This window comes from Narcine bancroftii, chromosome 4 (assembly GCF_036971445.1).
Source record: "Narcine bancroftii isolate sNarBan1 chromosome 4, sNarBan1.hap1, whole genome shotgun sequence".
Classification (NCBI taxonomy): Eukaryota; Metazoa; Chordata; class Chondrichthyes; order Torpediniformes; family Narcinidae; genus Narcine; species Narcine bancroftii.
Genome location: NC_091472.1, coordinates 24,383,014 through 24,400,417, shown reverse-complemented (window position 1 = coordinate 24,400,417; position 17,404 = coordinate 24,383,014). Strand labels below are relative to the sequence as shown.

General features: G+C 43.5%; 1 protein-coding gene across 1 annotated transcript in view; it reads left to right on the top strand.

Moving 5' to 3' along the window:
• Window positions 1-17,404, top strand: part of ttc27 (tetratricopeptide repeat domain 27) — a 307,508-nt gene that overhangs the window by 261,305 nt on the left and 28,799 nt on the right. Inside the window, exon 17 of the mRNA XM_069930951.1 lies at window positions 16,501-16,698. Coding sequence (XP_069787052.1) covers window positions 16,501-16,698 — 198 coding nt within the window. The remainder of the gene's footprint in view (window positions 1-16,500; window positions 16,699-17,404) is intronic.

Here is a 17,404-nt window from a genome sequence, read left to right as displayed (position 1 = left end):
TTTAGGTCGGAGATGAGGAGGAACTATTTTCCCAGAGGGTGGTGAATCTGTGGACTTCACTTCACTCATTTATTGAGGTTACCTCAATAAATATATTTGAGACAAGGTTGAATAGATTGTTACATAGTAAGGAAATTAAGGGATATGGGGAAAAGGCAGGTAGGTGGAGATGAGCCTATCATCAGATCGGCTTGAAGGGCCGGATGGCCTACTCCAGCTCCTATTTCTTATGTTCTTATGTTAAGGTCCATTCAAGAGCCTGACTTCAAGGGATGCTCAACTGGAGAATAAAGTCAAACAAATGCTGGTAAAATTAGAATTTTGAGTCCAGAGATGCATGCTTTCGAACTTGTGAATCTTCTGCCTGAAGAGAAGAGGGGAGAAGAGACCTTGACTGGTGTGGCATGTGTTCTGTAATATGTTTGCTGTTTTTCTCAAGCATCAGGAGAGGTAAAAGTCAATAGAGGGGAGACTGATTTGTGTGATGGCTTGAGCTATGTTTTACAGCTCTCTTGGTATCTGTTTGATTGTTTGTAATGGCTGAAAAGTGCATGCCTGGGGAGTGACAGCTGTAGTTCAATTCTTCTTACTGGTGAAGAGTTAGTGAAGGTATTGCCTGATCACAGACAGTGACTATACTGTGATTCATTATCAGTGTCCATTATCAAGGCAAGACCAAAGCTGTCAAGCTTTTCACTTCTGTTTTGAAGGATTTTGTGACAAGTCTGCGAGCTAAACAGGAAAGCTGATGGGTTGAATAAGGATATTTCAATAGCTCTGCCAAAAAAAATGGATTAAATAAAAAAAATACTATTTGGGCATTGTGGTGGCAGGCTGTCCTTTCAACTTGGGAACTTGGAGTCTGGAGTGGAACCCAGAAATGATGGATTAGTTTCCTTTCTTTGCTGGCTGCCCTTGGAGTATTTAGTTGTAGCAGCTTTGTTCTGAATGCTTAAAATTGTTTATAATTAGCCACTAATTGACATTAAATTGGCAATTATTCTCAGAATATGGATAATGGAAATCTTGCATTGCAAAAGAGCATGCTTCTCTGAGGCAAGAATTTTAGGATTGCAGAAGATGGGGTTTCAAAGTTACAATTCTCCTTTCTAAAAAATTTAACCTTGCAATTCTTTCTTTTACCTTTACTGCATCTATTTGTTAATACGGGACCAGCAATGTAAGGAAGTTTCTGCTTTTATGCAGCTTCTTTTACTATTTCAGATCAGCCCCAAAACATTTTCTTTTGTTTTGTTCTGTGTGTTTTTATTCCAAACATTTTTCACTCATGTAATTTGAAGTGCAATAAATCCTTTAGCTTGTCCAAAAGATTTATCTGGATAATTGTGAGGTGATGTATTTTGGAAGGTCAAACCAGAAGGCTGTGTACAGGGTTAATGGTCAGGTGCTTAACAGAGTGCAGGACAGAGGTACCTTGGGGTCCAAATCTATACATCTCTCAAGATTGCCACACAGGTTGATAGGATAGTTAAGAAGGCCTATGGGATACTGGGCTTCATTAATAGGAGGAATGAGTTCAAGAGTTGAGAGGTCATGTCGCAACTCCTCAAATCTTTGGTGAGACCACATTTGGAATATTGTGTTCAGTTCTGGTCACCCCAGTATAGGAAAGATGTGGAAGCTATGGACAGGGTGCAGAAGAGATTTACAGGATGTTGCCTGGATTGGAAAGTAAGTCATGAGGCAAGGTTAGCAGAGCTGGGACTTTTCTCTTTAGAGCGAAGAAGGATGAAAAGAGACTTAAAAGAGGTCTGCAAGATTCTGTGAGGCATTCATAAGGTGGACAGCCAACACCTTTTTCCCAGGGGGGAGGAATAGCAAAGACCAGGGGAGTTTAGGGGAGATGTCAGGAGTTAGTATTTTTACACAGAGAGCTGTGGGCTCCTGGAATGCTGTGCCAGGGGTGGAGGTGGAGACTGAAACATTAGGGGAATTTAAGAGGCTCTTAGTCAGACACATGGATAAAATAAAAATTAGAGGGTAACGAAGTAGGAACATTTTTTTTGGTAGGAATGTATAGATATGTGCAATATCAAGGGCCAAAGGGCTTGCACTGTACTGTAATGTTCTATGTTGTATCCTCCAAGTATCACGAACAGCAAGATATTGTTTGATGATGTTGGTTGGGGAATAAACATTGGTCAGGGTGGTGCCATTGTACCTTTAATGCTCACCTGATTGTTGGGACCTGCAATGGTACAGCAGCCTTTCAGAATCGCAGGGAAGTGTCAATCTATGCTTGTGCTTGAGTCTCTAGACTTTGTTATTCCTAGATGTGAATGCTTCCAATTGAATGCAGGCAGTCACTCCTAGCAGCCAATGAGTTGTTGGCATTCATATTGATGTTAAAGGTGCTCCCATTTAATTTTGACAAATCAGTTAAGATGCAAATAAATGTTAAAATTGCCTGTTCCCCCCCCCCCCCACCTATATTATTCTGCCTCCTATAAAATGGCCTGGAAATGTGCTGTTTATGTAAATATGTTGGTTGCTAACAAGCACTTACTAGTGCTTTTCCAGTCAAAGTGTAAAATTCTGGCAGCTTTATTTGAGATATGTACTTATTTGGAATTTTCTGAACGTGGTCAGGAAGAGCCAAACAATTTTCCATTTTAAGATGTCCTGAGTTTGTTTAAGCTTGATGTTGGGCTGTAATGTAGTGTATGAATTCCCTGGCTGAGGTGTAGAAATGCAGGAAAGGACCTCCTGATGATGATGCACTTAACACAGACAGTAAAAGGCGGGGCCCACCTTCCCTTTCCTGTGAAGGAAGCACCTGGCTCTCTTAACATAGTGCTCTTGTCGATGGTGTGAGGACGGTGCCATGGCTATTGATGCAAACTGGTATTTTAATTACAAATGGTGCGTTGCTTACATATCACAATTCAGAATTAATGCAGAAGCAATGAGAAAGCATACAGGCAGGAGATAAATCAGCTCATTGAGTGGCGTCACGCCAACAACCTTAGAAAACCACGGAGATGATTGTGGACTTCAGGAGAAAGTCAGAGGGACGCTATTGAGTCCTCATCGAGGGCTCAGGCGTGGAGAGGGTCAAGAACTTCAAGATCTCCGTGTAATGGCGAAGAAGGCTCACCAGCGGCAAAATTTTGTGAGGTGTTTCAGGAGATCCAGTACGTGACCAAAGACTCTCGAAAACGTCTACAGGTGTACCGTAGAGAGAATTCCGACTGGTGGCATCCCTGTCTGGTATGGAGGCGCCAACTTTCAGGACAAGAAAAATACTCCAGAGGATTGTTAACTCGGCCCGCAACATCACAGGCACCAGACTTCTCTCCATCGAGGACATCTTCAAGAAGCTGTGTTTTTAAAAAAAGGCAGCCTCTATCCCCCCCACCGCCCAGGCTATGCCATCTTCACTCTGCTACCATTGGGATAGAGGTACCTAAAGATGAGCACTCAATGGCACAAGAACAGAATCTTCCCCGCTGACATCAGACTCTTGAATGATCAATGAACCAAAGACACTGCCTTAATTTTGGCGAACTATTTTTTAAAATTTATGTTGTAAAGTGGTTTATATGAATGTTTGCACTGTGATGTTGCCATAAAATACCTAATTTTGTGATGTGCTCATGACAATAAAATTCTGATTCCGACAAACAGACTGCTCTTTAATTCAGCTCTAAAAGGCCAGGAACCAAAGTTATATCTTTATATTGTGGCAATCCACTTACCAGCAAGCGAACCGGCTCCCGTGCTGTGGAAAACGCAGGAAATTGACCTGCATCCAACACAGGTTTTTATCTGAGCAGATGACATCACGGATGATTTCATTTCCTGTCCATGTGACAGAAGCAATTATGTATGTAAGCCCAACATGTAAGCCTGGAGGTGTCAGTCTCCACAGTATGTATATCAATATCCTTGCCTATACATCGACTTGACAATGTATACAGCGATTCCACAATGTGTACACTGATGACTATAGTAGCTCAGTATAGATTACTTAACTACATTGGTGACCCCAAGGGTCCAGACAATATTTGGACCCCAAATATTTTTCTTCAATGCATGCCGTGGCTCTGAAACTGCCCACGCTTTGGACTTCACAACCACGTGTATGGTTTAACCAAGCAGAAGCCAAATTCCAGTTGGGGCAGATAACATCTGATTCCGAAAGGTACTACTATGTAGAAATGTCCCTGGATCAAGAGAAGGCATGCCGAGTTTCCGATTTTCTGCAGTAGCCTCTGGAGGAGGGCAAGTAGATGGCGCTCAAGAGTTTGCCCATCCATACCTCTGACCTCTTATGACGTGAGTGAGTGGCACGTTTACTTCACTTGGATGGCTTGGGAGCAGGACCCCTTCTGGGTTCATGAATAAAATGCTGGCACTAGCGGAAGGGTATAGGCCCTGCTCATGTTCGAGCAGGCTTTCTTGGAGCAGTTGCCAGAAGATATCCACGTGCTGCTGGCCGATGAGGATTTCAGTGACCCACGGAGAGTCACGGCCCATACTGACATTCTATGGCGGGCTAAGCAAGAAAGTGTGACATCCATAGGACAGGTCCCCAGATCCTGCTCACAGCAGCAGGACTGTGCAACTCCAATGTTAGACCGGCAACAGGGTCGATCAAATCCACTGTCAGACTGCCAGTCAGCCAGGAGACAACAGACAAAGATAGCACCCATTGGTCTTTCTACCATCAACAATAGGGCACAGAAGCTCGCCACTGCTGAACTCCTTGTGCGTTTCAGGGTAAACGCCGGGGTCAGCCATCGCTATTGGCAGCGACGACTGGCCATTGAGGCAGCCTTTTATATGCCAGGGGTAGACATTCTGGCCAGCATTTCTTGGTGGATACAGGGTCTGAGATCAGTGAACTTCCCCCTTTGGGGCATGTCACGTAACAGAAAACCGGGGCCACATTGAAAGCTGTAAACTGCAGTTCTATCTAGACATTTGGCACGCGTAGGATCCTGCTTCAGTTCAGCGATACTGTGACAGATTATAGATATGTTTTTGGGAGATAATTGGGACAGGCTTTTTAGTATACGTCACATACAAACACTTTAAAACAGATCTCATTTAAAATACTGGAGCTCAGCTCAAGCTGTGGGGGGCTTTGCAAAAACTTTGGGGAGTGCCCAAGATACTTCGCTAATGGATTGTTGGATTGTTATTTTGAAACACAACAGATGAAAGAGATCGGAGGAGAAGTTCGGAGCCACAGACTGTCTGGAGTGCAGCTTGCTCTTCTAAGAGGATCATGTGGTTCTGCAAGCAAAGATAGTCAAACAGGCTTTTCTCTGTGAGAGAGAGAGAATTCAGTTCTGCAGTTTTATTGTTCAGCAGCAGCAGCTGGGACTGGAACAGGACAAGCTGGCAAGCTTGTGGAAACCCCCATTTGGAAGATGGGTTGTGAGCGCTTAGTTCAGCCTGGTCAAAGTCCTTGTGGTTCATACAAGAGGAGAGGACTGGCTGCCTAATGTTTCACTTGAAATAAGAGAAACAAAAAGGAACTCTGTGGTGACCTGAAAGAAAGAAGTTAACATCTGGAAAACGCTGATGGGGCAAGTTTCTTCGGCAAGGCACTGACGTGGCTGATTAAAAGGGATCAGTTTATGTCCAGGAACAACAAATCTCTTTCTGAAAACTTTCCTGAGTGGTAACCATTTACCTTTCAAACATCAAATCCTGGTGAAATTCACAAATGTTAAATTCTGTGCACAGTATAAGAATTGCCTGCAACCAGTGAACTTGGAGGAATGAGAAGTGAGATTAGACTGTGAATCAAATAACTTTTCTGAACTTACATCCACATTACATACACATGTGCTTGGAATTAGAAAGGGGTGAAGTTAGGTTAGTTAAGTTAATGATAATAAATTAAAGTTTGATACTGTTTTCAAGTTTAAAGATAATTAAAAGCAACTTTTGTTTAAGTAACCATTTGTCATGGTGAATATCTATTGCTGCTGGGTTTTGGGGTCCCCTGAGCTCGTAACAATACTGTTCACGTGTATGTTTACGTTGGCCGCGGTCGCACAAACTATACTGGGAGCTGATTTTCTCAGAGCACGTGGCCTGCTGGTTGATCTAGAGGACGAAGACTTGTTCACACCAAGACCTTCCAGACCTTTGCCCTAGGTGAGGCCAACCTGCCATTCCTGCATTTAGACTCTGTTATTCTTTCGAAGAATGAATTCAGCAGGTTGTTGACGGAATTCCCCACAATAATTACGCCCCAATTCACCTCAGCGATGCCAAAACATGGGGTGCAACACCATTGGAAGGGCCACTGCTGCATGCCTGAGCTCGCAGCCTCCTTCCAGATAAACTTCATCTCACCAAAGACGGGTTTGAAAGGATGGAGGACCGGTATTGTATAGCTGTTGGGCCTACCCGCTCCACATGGTACCCAAGGTTGTAGCCGAAAGGAAACCCTGTGGTGATGATCGCAGTTTGAATGAGGTTACCGCATCAGATCGCTACCCTGTACCATGTTTACAGGTCTTTGCGTCCAAGCTGCAGGGAGCCTGCATCTTTTTCAAGGTGGATCTGGTCCAGGATTATCAGCAGATCCCAGTCCACCCAAATAACATTTCAAAAATAGTTATTATTACACCCTGCGGCCTTTTTGAATTTAGAAGGATGCCTTTTGGGCTCAAGAATTCTACAGAGATTTAATGTGATCTCAGCTTTACCTTCATATACCCAGATGATGGACTTATTGCTAGCCACAGTCGTCAGGAACATCTGTCCCACCTGTGCAAACTTTTCACTCGTTTGAATGAGTTTGGGCTGACCATCAACCCGGCCAAGTGTCAATTTGGGTTAGCGACCATTGACTTTCTGGGCAATAGAATCGACAAACACGGAGCAGAACTACTACCAGCAAAGGTCAAGGCAATCCGGCATTCGCTAAGCCCAGCACAGATAAAGGCCTCCAGGAGTTCATTGGAATGGTGAACATTTATCACCGGTTTCTACCATCAGCGGCTCACATCATGCTCCCCCTTTTTGCCCTGGTGTCAGGCAAGGCAAGGGATGTCACTTGGAATGAAGAATCGTTGGCAGCAACATTCAAAAATGCCAAGGAAGCACTAGCTAATGCTGCATTGCTGGTTAACCCAAGAACAGATGTCTCGACAGCCCTGACATTGGATGTGTCCAGTACGACAGTAGGAGGGGTGCTTGAACAGTACATTGATGGGAATTGAAAACCATTGGCTTTCTTTAGCAAGCACCTAAGACCACCAGAACTCAAGTAAAGTGCTTTTGATCGAGAATTGTTGGCACTGTACCTAGCTATCAGACATTTCAGGTACTTTCTAGAAGGCAGGCATTACGTGTCTTTTACAGACCACAAGCCACTTACATTTGACTTCATTAAGTATCAGATCTATGGTCAGCTCGTCAACAGAGATATTTATCATATATTTCTGAGTTCACGACGGCCATCGAACACATCTCAGGAAAGGCCAACATAGTGGCAGATGTGCTGTCTCGCCCGGCCATACAATCCATGCAGACCTTAGCCCGAGCGGTGGACTAAGTTGCGTTCGCGAAAGCACAACAGGCAGATGAAGAAATTCCGCATTACAGAACAGCAGACTCGAACCTGCAGCTGGAAGAATTTTGGTAGGCTCGAGGGAGCTCAAACTCCTGTGTGATGTATCTACAGGTTGTCCTTGCCCTGGAGGGTTTTTGACGCATTACAGGGGTTGGTACATTCATCGATGAGAACGACTGTCTGGATGGTAGCCAACAGGTTTGTGTGGTCTTGACCTTCGAAAATAGGTCAGCAATTGGGTGAAGACGTGCACTCATTGCCAGACATCCAAAGTCCAGCCACGCACGAAAGCCCACTACAGTCTTTTGAGCTGATGTATCAGAGGTTTTACCACGTACACATGGACATTGTAGGCTCCCTGCTGGTGTCACGTGATTCCCGTTTTCTTCTAATAATTGTGGATCAGGCCAGAGGCGGTTCCTCTGGCTGATATGACAACTGACACCTGCGCCAGGGCCTTTATTTCCACCTGGATAGCTCGTTTCTGTCTCCCAGCACACGTCACGTCTGAAAGGGGTGCCAATTCACGTCAAGCCTGTGGTCATCAATGCTTGGAACCAAGTTACACCACACAACTGCGTACCACCCACAATCCAACAGACTAGTAGAAAGGTTCCACAGGCATTTGAAATTAGCCCTTTTGGTGCATCTGCAGGGACCTAACTGGGTTGACGAATTGCCATGGTACTCTTGGGCGTACGAATGGCATCTAAGGACAATATAGGTGCTCGTCGGCAGAGCTGGTCTTCAGTGTGCAGGAGAATTTGTATCAGACTCACAAGGACTGGGGAAATGCCTGCAGCGGTCCTAAGCAAGCTCCGCAAGAAGCTCGGTTCCTTAGCGCCCATGCTGACATCTCCACACGGTCAGGTCCAATATACCCCAGAACTTGCAAGTTCTTCTTCATACAGAAAGGAGCACACCAAGCACAATTCCAGTGTCCGAATGAGGGTCCCTTCGAGGTACTAAGATGCAATGGCTCAACGTACATTTTGGACATCAGAGGTAAAAAGGAAGCTTTTGCAACTGACTGCCTCAAACCTGCCCATCTGGATCTTGTCCGACCAGTCATGCTTCAGGAACCTTGGTGGAGAGGAAGGCCATGCAAACAAAAAATGTAACAGACTTTGGGGGTCCACAGCGAGATTGCTGGTTCTTGGAGAGGAGTCAGGTGGCAACCCACTTACCAGCAAGCAAACCGACTCCTGAAACGACGGACGTGCTGTGAAAAATGTGGGAAATTGACCTGCAGACATCACATTGCACGGCAGATTTTTCTAAAAGTAAGTTAATTAAGCCATTATATTAAATTTTATTTTGGAAAGTACACAAGCTGATAAATCCACGTCATGTTGATTCAGTTAGTGCCTAAGCCTGATCTTGGTAATCTGAACTTTGACCATGCCTTCCCATTGCATCCTGCTCTTTTTATTTACAACTGGATTGATGTGCAATGTTTTAAAGTTGCAAACTTTAAGTCCCAGTGACAGCTTTACTGCACCTTCGCCATGGCTAAACTGTCTTGGGCCAATTCGTACGAGAATTAACAAACAAAAGTTGACATTTAGCCACATGAAGAAATAATATTGTGACAGGACACCAAATAATAAGCCAAAGATGAGGTTTTAAGGAGGAGAGACTTGGAGGTCCAGGGAGAGGATCGAGGGAAAGCACTGAGGATTGGAGAATGCTGTTTCGTCGGGTTGTACTTGTACAATCAGATGACAGTAAACTTGACTTGAGAATTCTGGACTCTACACGCACCAGTTAAGTTTTGGAGTGAAGATGAGGCTGGAAAAAATGGTGCAGAACGAGAAAGTGTTACTGTGGTGGGGAAATGTGAGACAGTGGAGAGACCTGAAAATGGGGATAAGCACCTCAAATGCAAGGCATTGCTCAATATCAGAGACAACTGTGTCAGCAAGCCCAAGGGATAAGGGGTGAAGGTGACATTCCCACAGGGGAGTGGTTAGGAATGGTTTCTTCTTGCTATTTTTATTCCCTTTTAGATATTTTGGTCCCGATGTAAACAAGAGCTGCCCTGGACTCTTTTAGCTATTTCATCCTGGTTCCCCAGTCAGTTGACAAAAATGTGCTGCCGCATCAAAAATTATGTGAATTAATAGAGGTAATTAAGTGAATGAATAGTAATTTATTGGAAAAACAATGCACTTTACTTGCATTAGGTAGTTGCTGTCATGAAGGAGGTATGGGAGTATCAAAATCACGAATGCCAGGCAGGGAAGTAGCTTCTTCCTGCAGGTTGTGAGGTTGATGAACTGTATTCTGTAACCCAGTAAATCATCCCAAGTTTTTTTTAATATTTATGTACGTGTGTGTGTGTGTGTGTGTGTGTGTGTGTGTGTGTGTGTGTGTGTGTGTGTGTGTGTGTGTGTGTGTGTGTGTGTGAATGTGACAGTGTCTGTATACAGGCACGCACGCTTGTGTGTGTGTCTGTGACAGAGTTTTTGTGTGTGACTGTGTGCATGTGAGTGAGTGTGTGTGTGTGTGTGTGTTTATTTATAATTTATATCTTTATTTCTGTGATTGCTGAATGATGAAGGGAACTGCTCACACTAAACTATTTATTTGTATAGGTGAAATACTTGTCCTGCTCATGTCCATATGTATTCTTTGTATGTGTGTTATGTCTAGTTGTTACATACTAAACAGCAGCAGGTGGTAATAACCAAGACAATGGTATTTTCAAAGCAATAATTTTTATTATTAATTATTAATAACAAAACACTTTTTAACTCTAAATTTCATTTTAACTTAACCCCAATATGTACAAATATATATGTGTGTGTGTGTAAATGTGTGAAAAAAAAAGAAAGCCATTAAAGTTCAAGCTTGATTCTGAAGTGGTGATTTTAAAATTCAGTCTCAGAAAGCTTTTGTGTTAACTCAGAGTCTTCACTGCAGTTCAAAAGCAATTATGGATTAAGTGTGAGGCATCAGATTTCTTTAAATTGTTCCTCAAAAGCAATTGTGAAGTACTTATTTTGAAACATCAAGTCATCAGACCTCTTTAAAACATAAATTTCTTGTAGTGTTCAGAGCGACGTTTCTTCATACGAGTGATTTTCTTTCTTTTGTGAGGAGATTTCAGAATCCATGTTCCACACTCTTTTCAAAGAGACAGGGAAGTGGGTATTTTCTTCAATCATGATTTCACAAACCCAGATAAGGGTTAAACGAAGTGCCCATACAGAAAAGGCCATGGTTGAACTGTCCTCTTTATCTTAAAGAGACAGTCAGAAGTGGTCTTCCTCTTTCAAAAACCACTTATTCTGTGTTCTTATTTAACCAAGAGTAACATGTAACAGTACCTTCTGGGGTTACTATATTTCAAACCTGTGTTATTTACAGGATGCCCAAGCAACTGTTTCTATCCTGTGTTACCTACAGGATGGCCAGGCATCTTCTAGTTTCAAAATGTCTCTGTTTCCAGTAATATCTCTAAAAAAAAACTCTTTAATCATGTGACATGACCTCACCACTGATTCTGTGTCATTACTCCAAAAGCATCAATCATGGAGGATAATCTTGAAGTTCATATCCATATGCTAAAAGCATCTCTTCCAGAAGTTGGAGTGCATCAGACTCCAATCCAGATGTACAGTTCAACCAGCACATGGCTTTCTTGTATACACAGCTGTTTCTCCAGCAAACACTGAGTTCTCAATGGAGAACAGACTTTTATGACGGTTTGCAATTTTGAATTAGCAGTTTTTTCAAGCAAATAGGCTTCCAGCAGAACAATGGTTTAACAGACATTTCAACTTTCAAAATGGTTTCTATGTATAGGTCTCTGGTGTCTGTAACTGTTCCCCTGTCCACCTAAAAACCTTTACTAAAATATCTATCTATATATATTGTGGCGGTGTCAGCAGTGGAAGAAACACAGCCACCATGTTGAGGGTCGATAATGACAGTTTTTAGTCAAATTCAGCATGCCCCTTTAAGGGCAGCGGGAACTCAGTCACCTGGTGCACTGTGTCATCATAATCACTGCCCAGGGTGCGCGCTGGATGGGATGCTGGAGTCAGAGAGAAACCTCTGACGACGCCATCTCCCCATGGCTGCCCTGCCACGTGGCGATACAAGCGGGGCCGGTTCGCCATCAGGATGTGCGCCACCACAGAGCTGTTTCATCGGGTTGTGCTTGTACAATTGGATGACAATAAACGTGACTTGATTATCATGTACTGTGTGTGTGTGCACTGTGGTCCAGAGAAACGATGTTTCTTCTGACTGTCCAGTTAAATGATCATTAACTTGAACTTGGTGAAACAGGAAAGCAGAGATATAAACATACCAAAGATATTAGGGGGAAGGGGCATTTTAACCATTTAAAAAATATATTATAAGACAAATCTTTTCAAAGTGGATCCGTATACAAGCAAAAGGAATGGATTGATGATGTTGATGGGTTTATGGCCACACGCATTGGTCAGGGCACATATGCACCAAAATTCTTACTTGCTGTAGCTGACCAGGTACTTGCAAAGGAAAAAAAAATGGTAGTGATCTAATTGAATTAAATTAAAAGAGTCATAATATAGACAATAGTATTCACAGTAATCCTAGTCCAAAACAAAGAGACTTGCCATAGTCCTGTTGTGCTGGAGGAGCAGTCTGTGATTAGAGTTACAAGGGGAGGTTCACGAGTCTGGTAGCTGTTGGAAAGAGCCACATATTCACTTGTCCAAAATCATTTCACTTGTTTCCTTAGATGGATTTTTTTCCTGCTTGTGCACATCCATCAATGGAAGGTTATCCATTCATACCACCCAGATGCTGCTTTTCTTTGTCAACTTTCCCATCCATCTCCTTTGCCCTGCATGGAGTGGTAAGAATCGTCAATGCCCTTTTAGTTCATTCCCCTTGGCATTTGTGTAAGTGCCATAGTGGGTGCTCATTGAAGAACCCTTACTATTTTTCATAAACATTTAACTTGCAAATAGAAAGTTAATTAACAAATCTGAGGCAATAACTCACTAACATCTGAGTGGAGAAGTTCCCCCTTTCGCCCTTAACTCGTGTCCTCTTGTTCCTTGTTTAACTTAACTTCCGAGGAAAAAGGCCTGCTTGCATTTAACCCAATCTATACCCTTCATAATTTTGTGTACCTCGATCAAATCTCCCCTTATTCTCTGATGCCCAAGGGAATAAAAGTTCTAACCTATTCAACCTTTCCCTACAACTCAGCTATTCAAGTCCCGTTCAGTTTATAAATTTAAATGTAGACAGAGAGCATGGTAACATAATTTTGGCCCACGTGTCCATGCTTCTCAATTTACACCCAATTAACCTATGACCCCTTGGATATTCCAAACGGTGGGAGGAAACTGGCGCCCCCAAGGAAAACCCATGCAGATATGGGAAGACCGTACAAACTCCTAACAGACAGTGCAGGAATTGAACCCTGGTCCTGATTGCTGGCGCTGTAAAGGCGTTGTCTTTCTTTCTTTGGCTTGGCTTCGCGGACGAAGATTTATGGAGGGGGTAAAAGTCCACGTCAGCTGCAGGCTCGTTTGTGGCTGACAAGTCCGATGCGGGACAGGCAGACACGGTTGCAGCGGCTGCAGGGGAAAATTGGTTGGTTGGGGTTGGGTGTTGGGTTTTTCCTCCTTTGCCTTTTGTCAGTGAGGTGGGCTCTGCGGTCTTCTTCAAAGGAGGTTGCTGCCCGCCAAACTGTGAGGCGCCAAGATGCACGGTTTGAGGTGATATCAGCCCACTGGCAGTGGTCAATGTGGCAGGCACCAAGAGATTTCTTTAGGCAGTCCTTGTACCTTTTCTTTGGTGCACCTCTGTCACGGTGGCCAGTGGAGAGCTCGCCATATAACACGATCTTGGGAAGGCGATGGTCCTCCATTCTGGAGATGTGACCCACCCAGCGCAGCTGGATCTTCAGCAGCGTGGACTCGATGCTGTCGACCTCTGCCATCTCGAGTACTTCGACGTTAGGGATGAAAGCGCTCCAATGGATGTTGAGGATGGAGCGGAGACAACGCTGGTGGAAGCGTTGTAGGAGCCGTAGGTGATGCCGGTAGAGGACCCATGATTCAGAGCCGAACAGGAGTGTGGGTATGACAACGGCTCTGTATACGCTTATCTTTGTGAGGTTTTTCAGTTGGTTGTTTTTCCAGACTCTTTTGTGTAGTCTTCCAAAGGCGCTATTTGCCTTGGCGAGTCTGTTGTCTATCTCATTGTCGATCCTTGCATCTGATGAAATGGTGCAGCCGAGATAGGTAAACTGGTTGACCGTTTTGAGTTTTGTGTGCCCGATGGAGATGTGGGGGGGCTGGTAGACATGGTGGGGAGCTGGCTGATGGAGGACCTCAGTTTTCTTCAGGCTGACTTCCAGGCCAAACATTTTGGCAGTTTCCGCAAAGCAGGACGTCAAGCGCTGAAGAACTGGCTCTGAATGGGCAACTAAAGCGGCATCGTCTGCAAAGAGTAGTTCACGGACAAGTTTCTCTTGTGTCTTGGTGTGAGCTTGCAGGCGCCTCAGATTGAAGAGACTGCCATCCGTGCGGTACCGGATGTAAACAGCGTCTTCATTGTTGGGGTCCTTCATGGCTTGGTTCAGCATCATGCTGAAGAAGATTGAAAAGAGGGTTGGTGCGAGAACACAACCTTGCTTCACGCCATTGTTAATGGAGAAGGGTTCAGAGAGCTCATTGCTGTATCTGACCCGACCTTGTTGGTTTTCGTGCAGTTGGATAATCATGTTGAGGAACTTTGGGGGACATCCGATGCGCTCTAGTATTTGCCAAAGCCCTTTCCTGCTCACGGTGTCGAAGGCTTTGGTGTGCTAACTGCTATACCAACCATGCCACCAACATCTTTGTAAATTTTCCCTGCACACTTTCAATCTTATTGATATCTTTCCTATAGATCGGTGACCAAAACTGCACAGAATACTCTATATTTCACTTCACCAACATCTTACACAGCTTCAGTATAATGTTGCTCATTGTAAAGCTAATGTACTTGGGATCAAATTAATTAGTTGCTTTTTACAAGCTGTTTCTCCAACCTGTTCCAGAAGTGGGTGAACATAATTCTATGGGGGACAGTAAAGGCCAGCCAGACAATCTCTTGTAGTTGATTGGATACAGTTATCAACCAACATTTTTCAACTTGAGACTTTGAAGACAAGGTGATTACAACACCTTTTTTTCAGCTTTACTGTACTCTAATATATGGTTAAAGTCCAACAGATCTTTCCTTTAAGTCTGTTCCTTTGCAAGTCCTTTGAGTAATTTAAGCTTGGTTCAAGTGGTTCCAGCAGTGGTGCCCCTTCCAATCTGTTGTTGGGATTGGCATTCTTCATTGAACAATGAGACTCAGTCAGACATTAAAGGTCTAGCATGTATCACGGCCCAGTCTAATCCTGTCTGTAAGTTTAGGTTTTCCTCTGGAGCACATCAGAAAGTGATCAAAAGCCAGAAGTACAGGCTACTTTAGCAGCTTGCAAATTAAAAATGACAATTTAAGTTATTTCTTGTTCTCTGAGAAGTTGGATTTATTTCCCATATGTAGTTTCCCAAAGTTGTTGTCGATGTGTTGGGCTCATTGAGTTATGAACTGTCTCTGGACAGATAAGCTGCCATCCTACCTTCTCTTCTCTGTTCAAAAACCTAAATTATTGCTTGGTCTTGATGTATCAATATCATTAAACCTTGAAAAGGTGCAAACTCCCAAATCTGTGCGCTTTTCTGATTGCAATGTGTTCAATGTTGGTGATGCTGCTCTGCAAAAAAAACTTCTTGATACGAATGTGGATATTTGGTGTAGCTGGAGAGTGTCTTCAGATTGTATTATCTATCAACACACGCCCCCCTCCTTCCTATATATTCATGCAACTTGGTAAAATTGCCTTTCAGCTGTGTCATTGCAAGGTGACTGGCTGTGGAACTCTTCCTTTATCGAGTTTGTCAGCAGAGGAGCAAATTTCATGCAAAATTTGCGAAATGCATAATCGCCTGTTCAATTGCATAGAACATGTCATGTTTAACTCCTCTCTTTGTTGCCTCCGATCAAATTTTAAGTTCTTGGAAGATCTTTCCTGGACTCAACACATATATGACCCTGAAGAAAGCACGTCACCACCTCTATTTACTCAAGAGTTTGCAGAGGTTTGGTATGACATCAGAAACCTGGCAAATTTCTCCAGATGTGTAGTGGAAAGTGTGCTGACCGGCTGCATCATGGTCTGGTATGGGAACACCAATACCCCTGAGCATAAATCCCTCCAAAGGGTTGGGACACAGCACAGGCCATCACAGACAAACCCTCCCCACCATTGAGAACATCTACAGAGAGAGCTGGCATTGGAGAGCAGCAGCAATCATCAAAGATCCACACCGCGGAGCATATGCTCTGTTCTCACTGCTGCCATCAATAAAGAGGTAGAGGTGCCACAAGACTTGCACCACCAGGTTCAGGAACAGCTGCTACCATCAGACTCCTCAATGACAGACTCAATCAGATGCTTATTTTAAGGACTCTGACTTGTGCATTTTATTGACTTTTTAAAAAATTATTCTCTCTGTATTGCACAGTTTGTTTACGATGCATTACCAATAATTGGTAATTCTGCCTTGTCCACAGGAAAAGAATCTCAAGTTTGTATGTGATGTCATGAATGTTCTCTGACAATAAATTTGAAATCTCTTTCTCTGGCTGCAGAAGTTGAATCCAAATGTCTTCCTTCTACACTCTTATTGCAGAAATTCACTATTTGTTTTTCTGTTAATGTTGACCAGAAAATTTATTATGCAATTATTTATAAAAATTTCTGTACAAGGTTGCAGTGCCCCCATTGATATTACATTAATTTGGCTCTACATTCTGAGGCTGTCTTTGAGTACAAATCAAGTTCAGCAAAAAGTATGATGTGTCTCATTTATAGTGATTTGTTTCAGGTTCTGAAAATCCTGGTACGAGCTGTGGAAGAAGAGATCGCTGATTGCAAAGGGGATTCCGCAAAATCTTTGGCAGGGAAACTGCGCGAATTGTTCGGTCGGGTGACTTCCAAAGTAACCAGTGATGCTGAGATTTGGAGGTTGTACGCCAAGCTCTATGGAGATGGACAAACAGTCATTCCAGAAGACAATGAAAAGGTCAGTCGTCAAAGATAGTGTGGATTCCACTCAGAGCCTAACCGCCTTGCTAATGTACGCCACTTATTGCCCAGGTTGCATTAATCCGCTTCCCCATCCCACCTCGACTCGTCCCATTTTCCAAGTAGGGAACAAGGGCACCAGGCCCTCCTGGCCTCTGACTACCCTATACCTGAATCAGCAAGTGGTGCGCAGCTCCCAGCTGTGTTTCACTTGTTCCTTGCTTGTCATATTCTCTGATTGTTAAAAGCAACATTTGGAATTCTTATTAATCTCAGTGTGCTGAGCCTTTAGGGGTGACATGTCCTCCTTATGATTTAGGCTGCTTTAAATCACCTATGTTTTATAGCTTTTCATTGTTCTCAGAGTTCAATTCCTGCTTGGACAATATATGTATTCAGATACTTTGTCCCAATCCTTCCACATCTGTCGAATGTACCTGAAATGAAAATATCACATCAAATTTTTAAATGCTGAGAAAGCAACTTAGTGTATGGGAAAAAGCAAGAGCTAAACTTACACAACTTGCAGCCCAGACTGCAAAGATATTCAAGTTTGTCTACTTACGACACGGTAGGTGTTGATACAGGCCCGTTGAAACATGTGCCACCCAATTAATCGACCAAATCCAGTGCAATTTTTTTAGCGGGTAGGGGGAAGCCAGAGCACCCAGGGAAAATCCCTGCAAATCATGGGAGGTACGAAC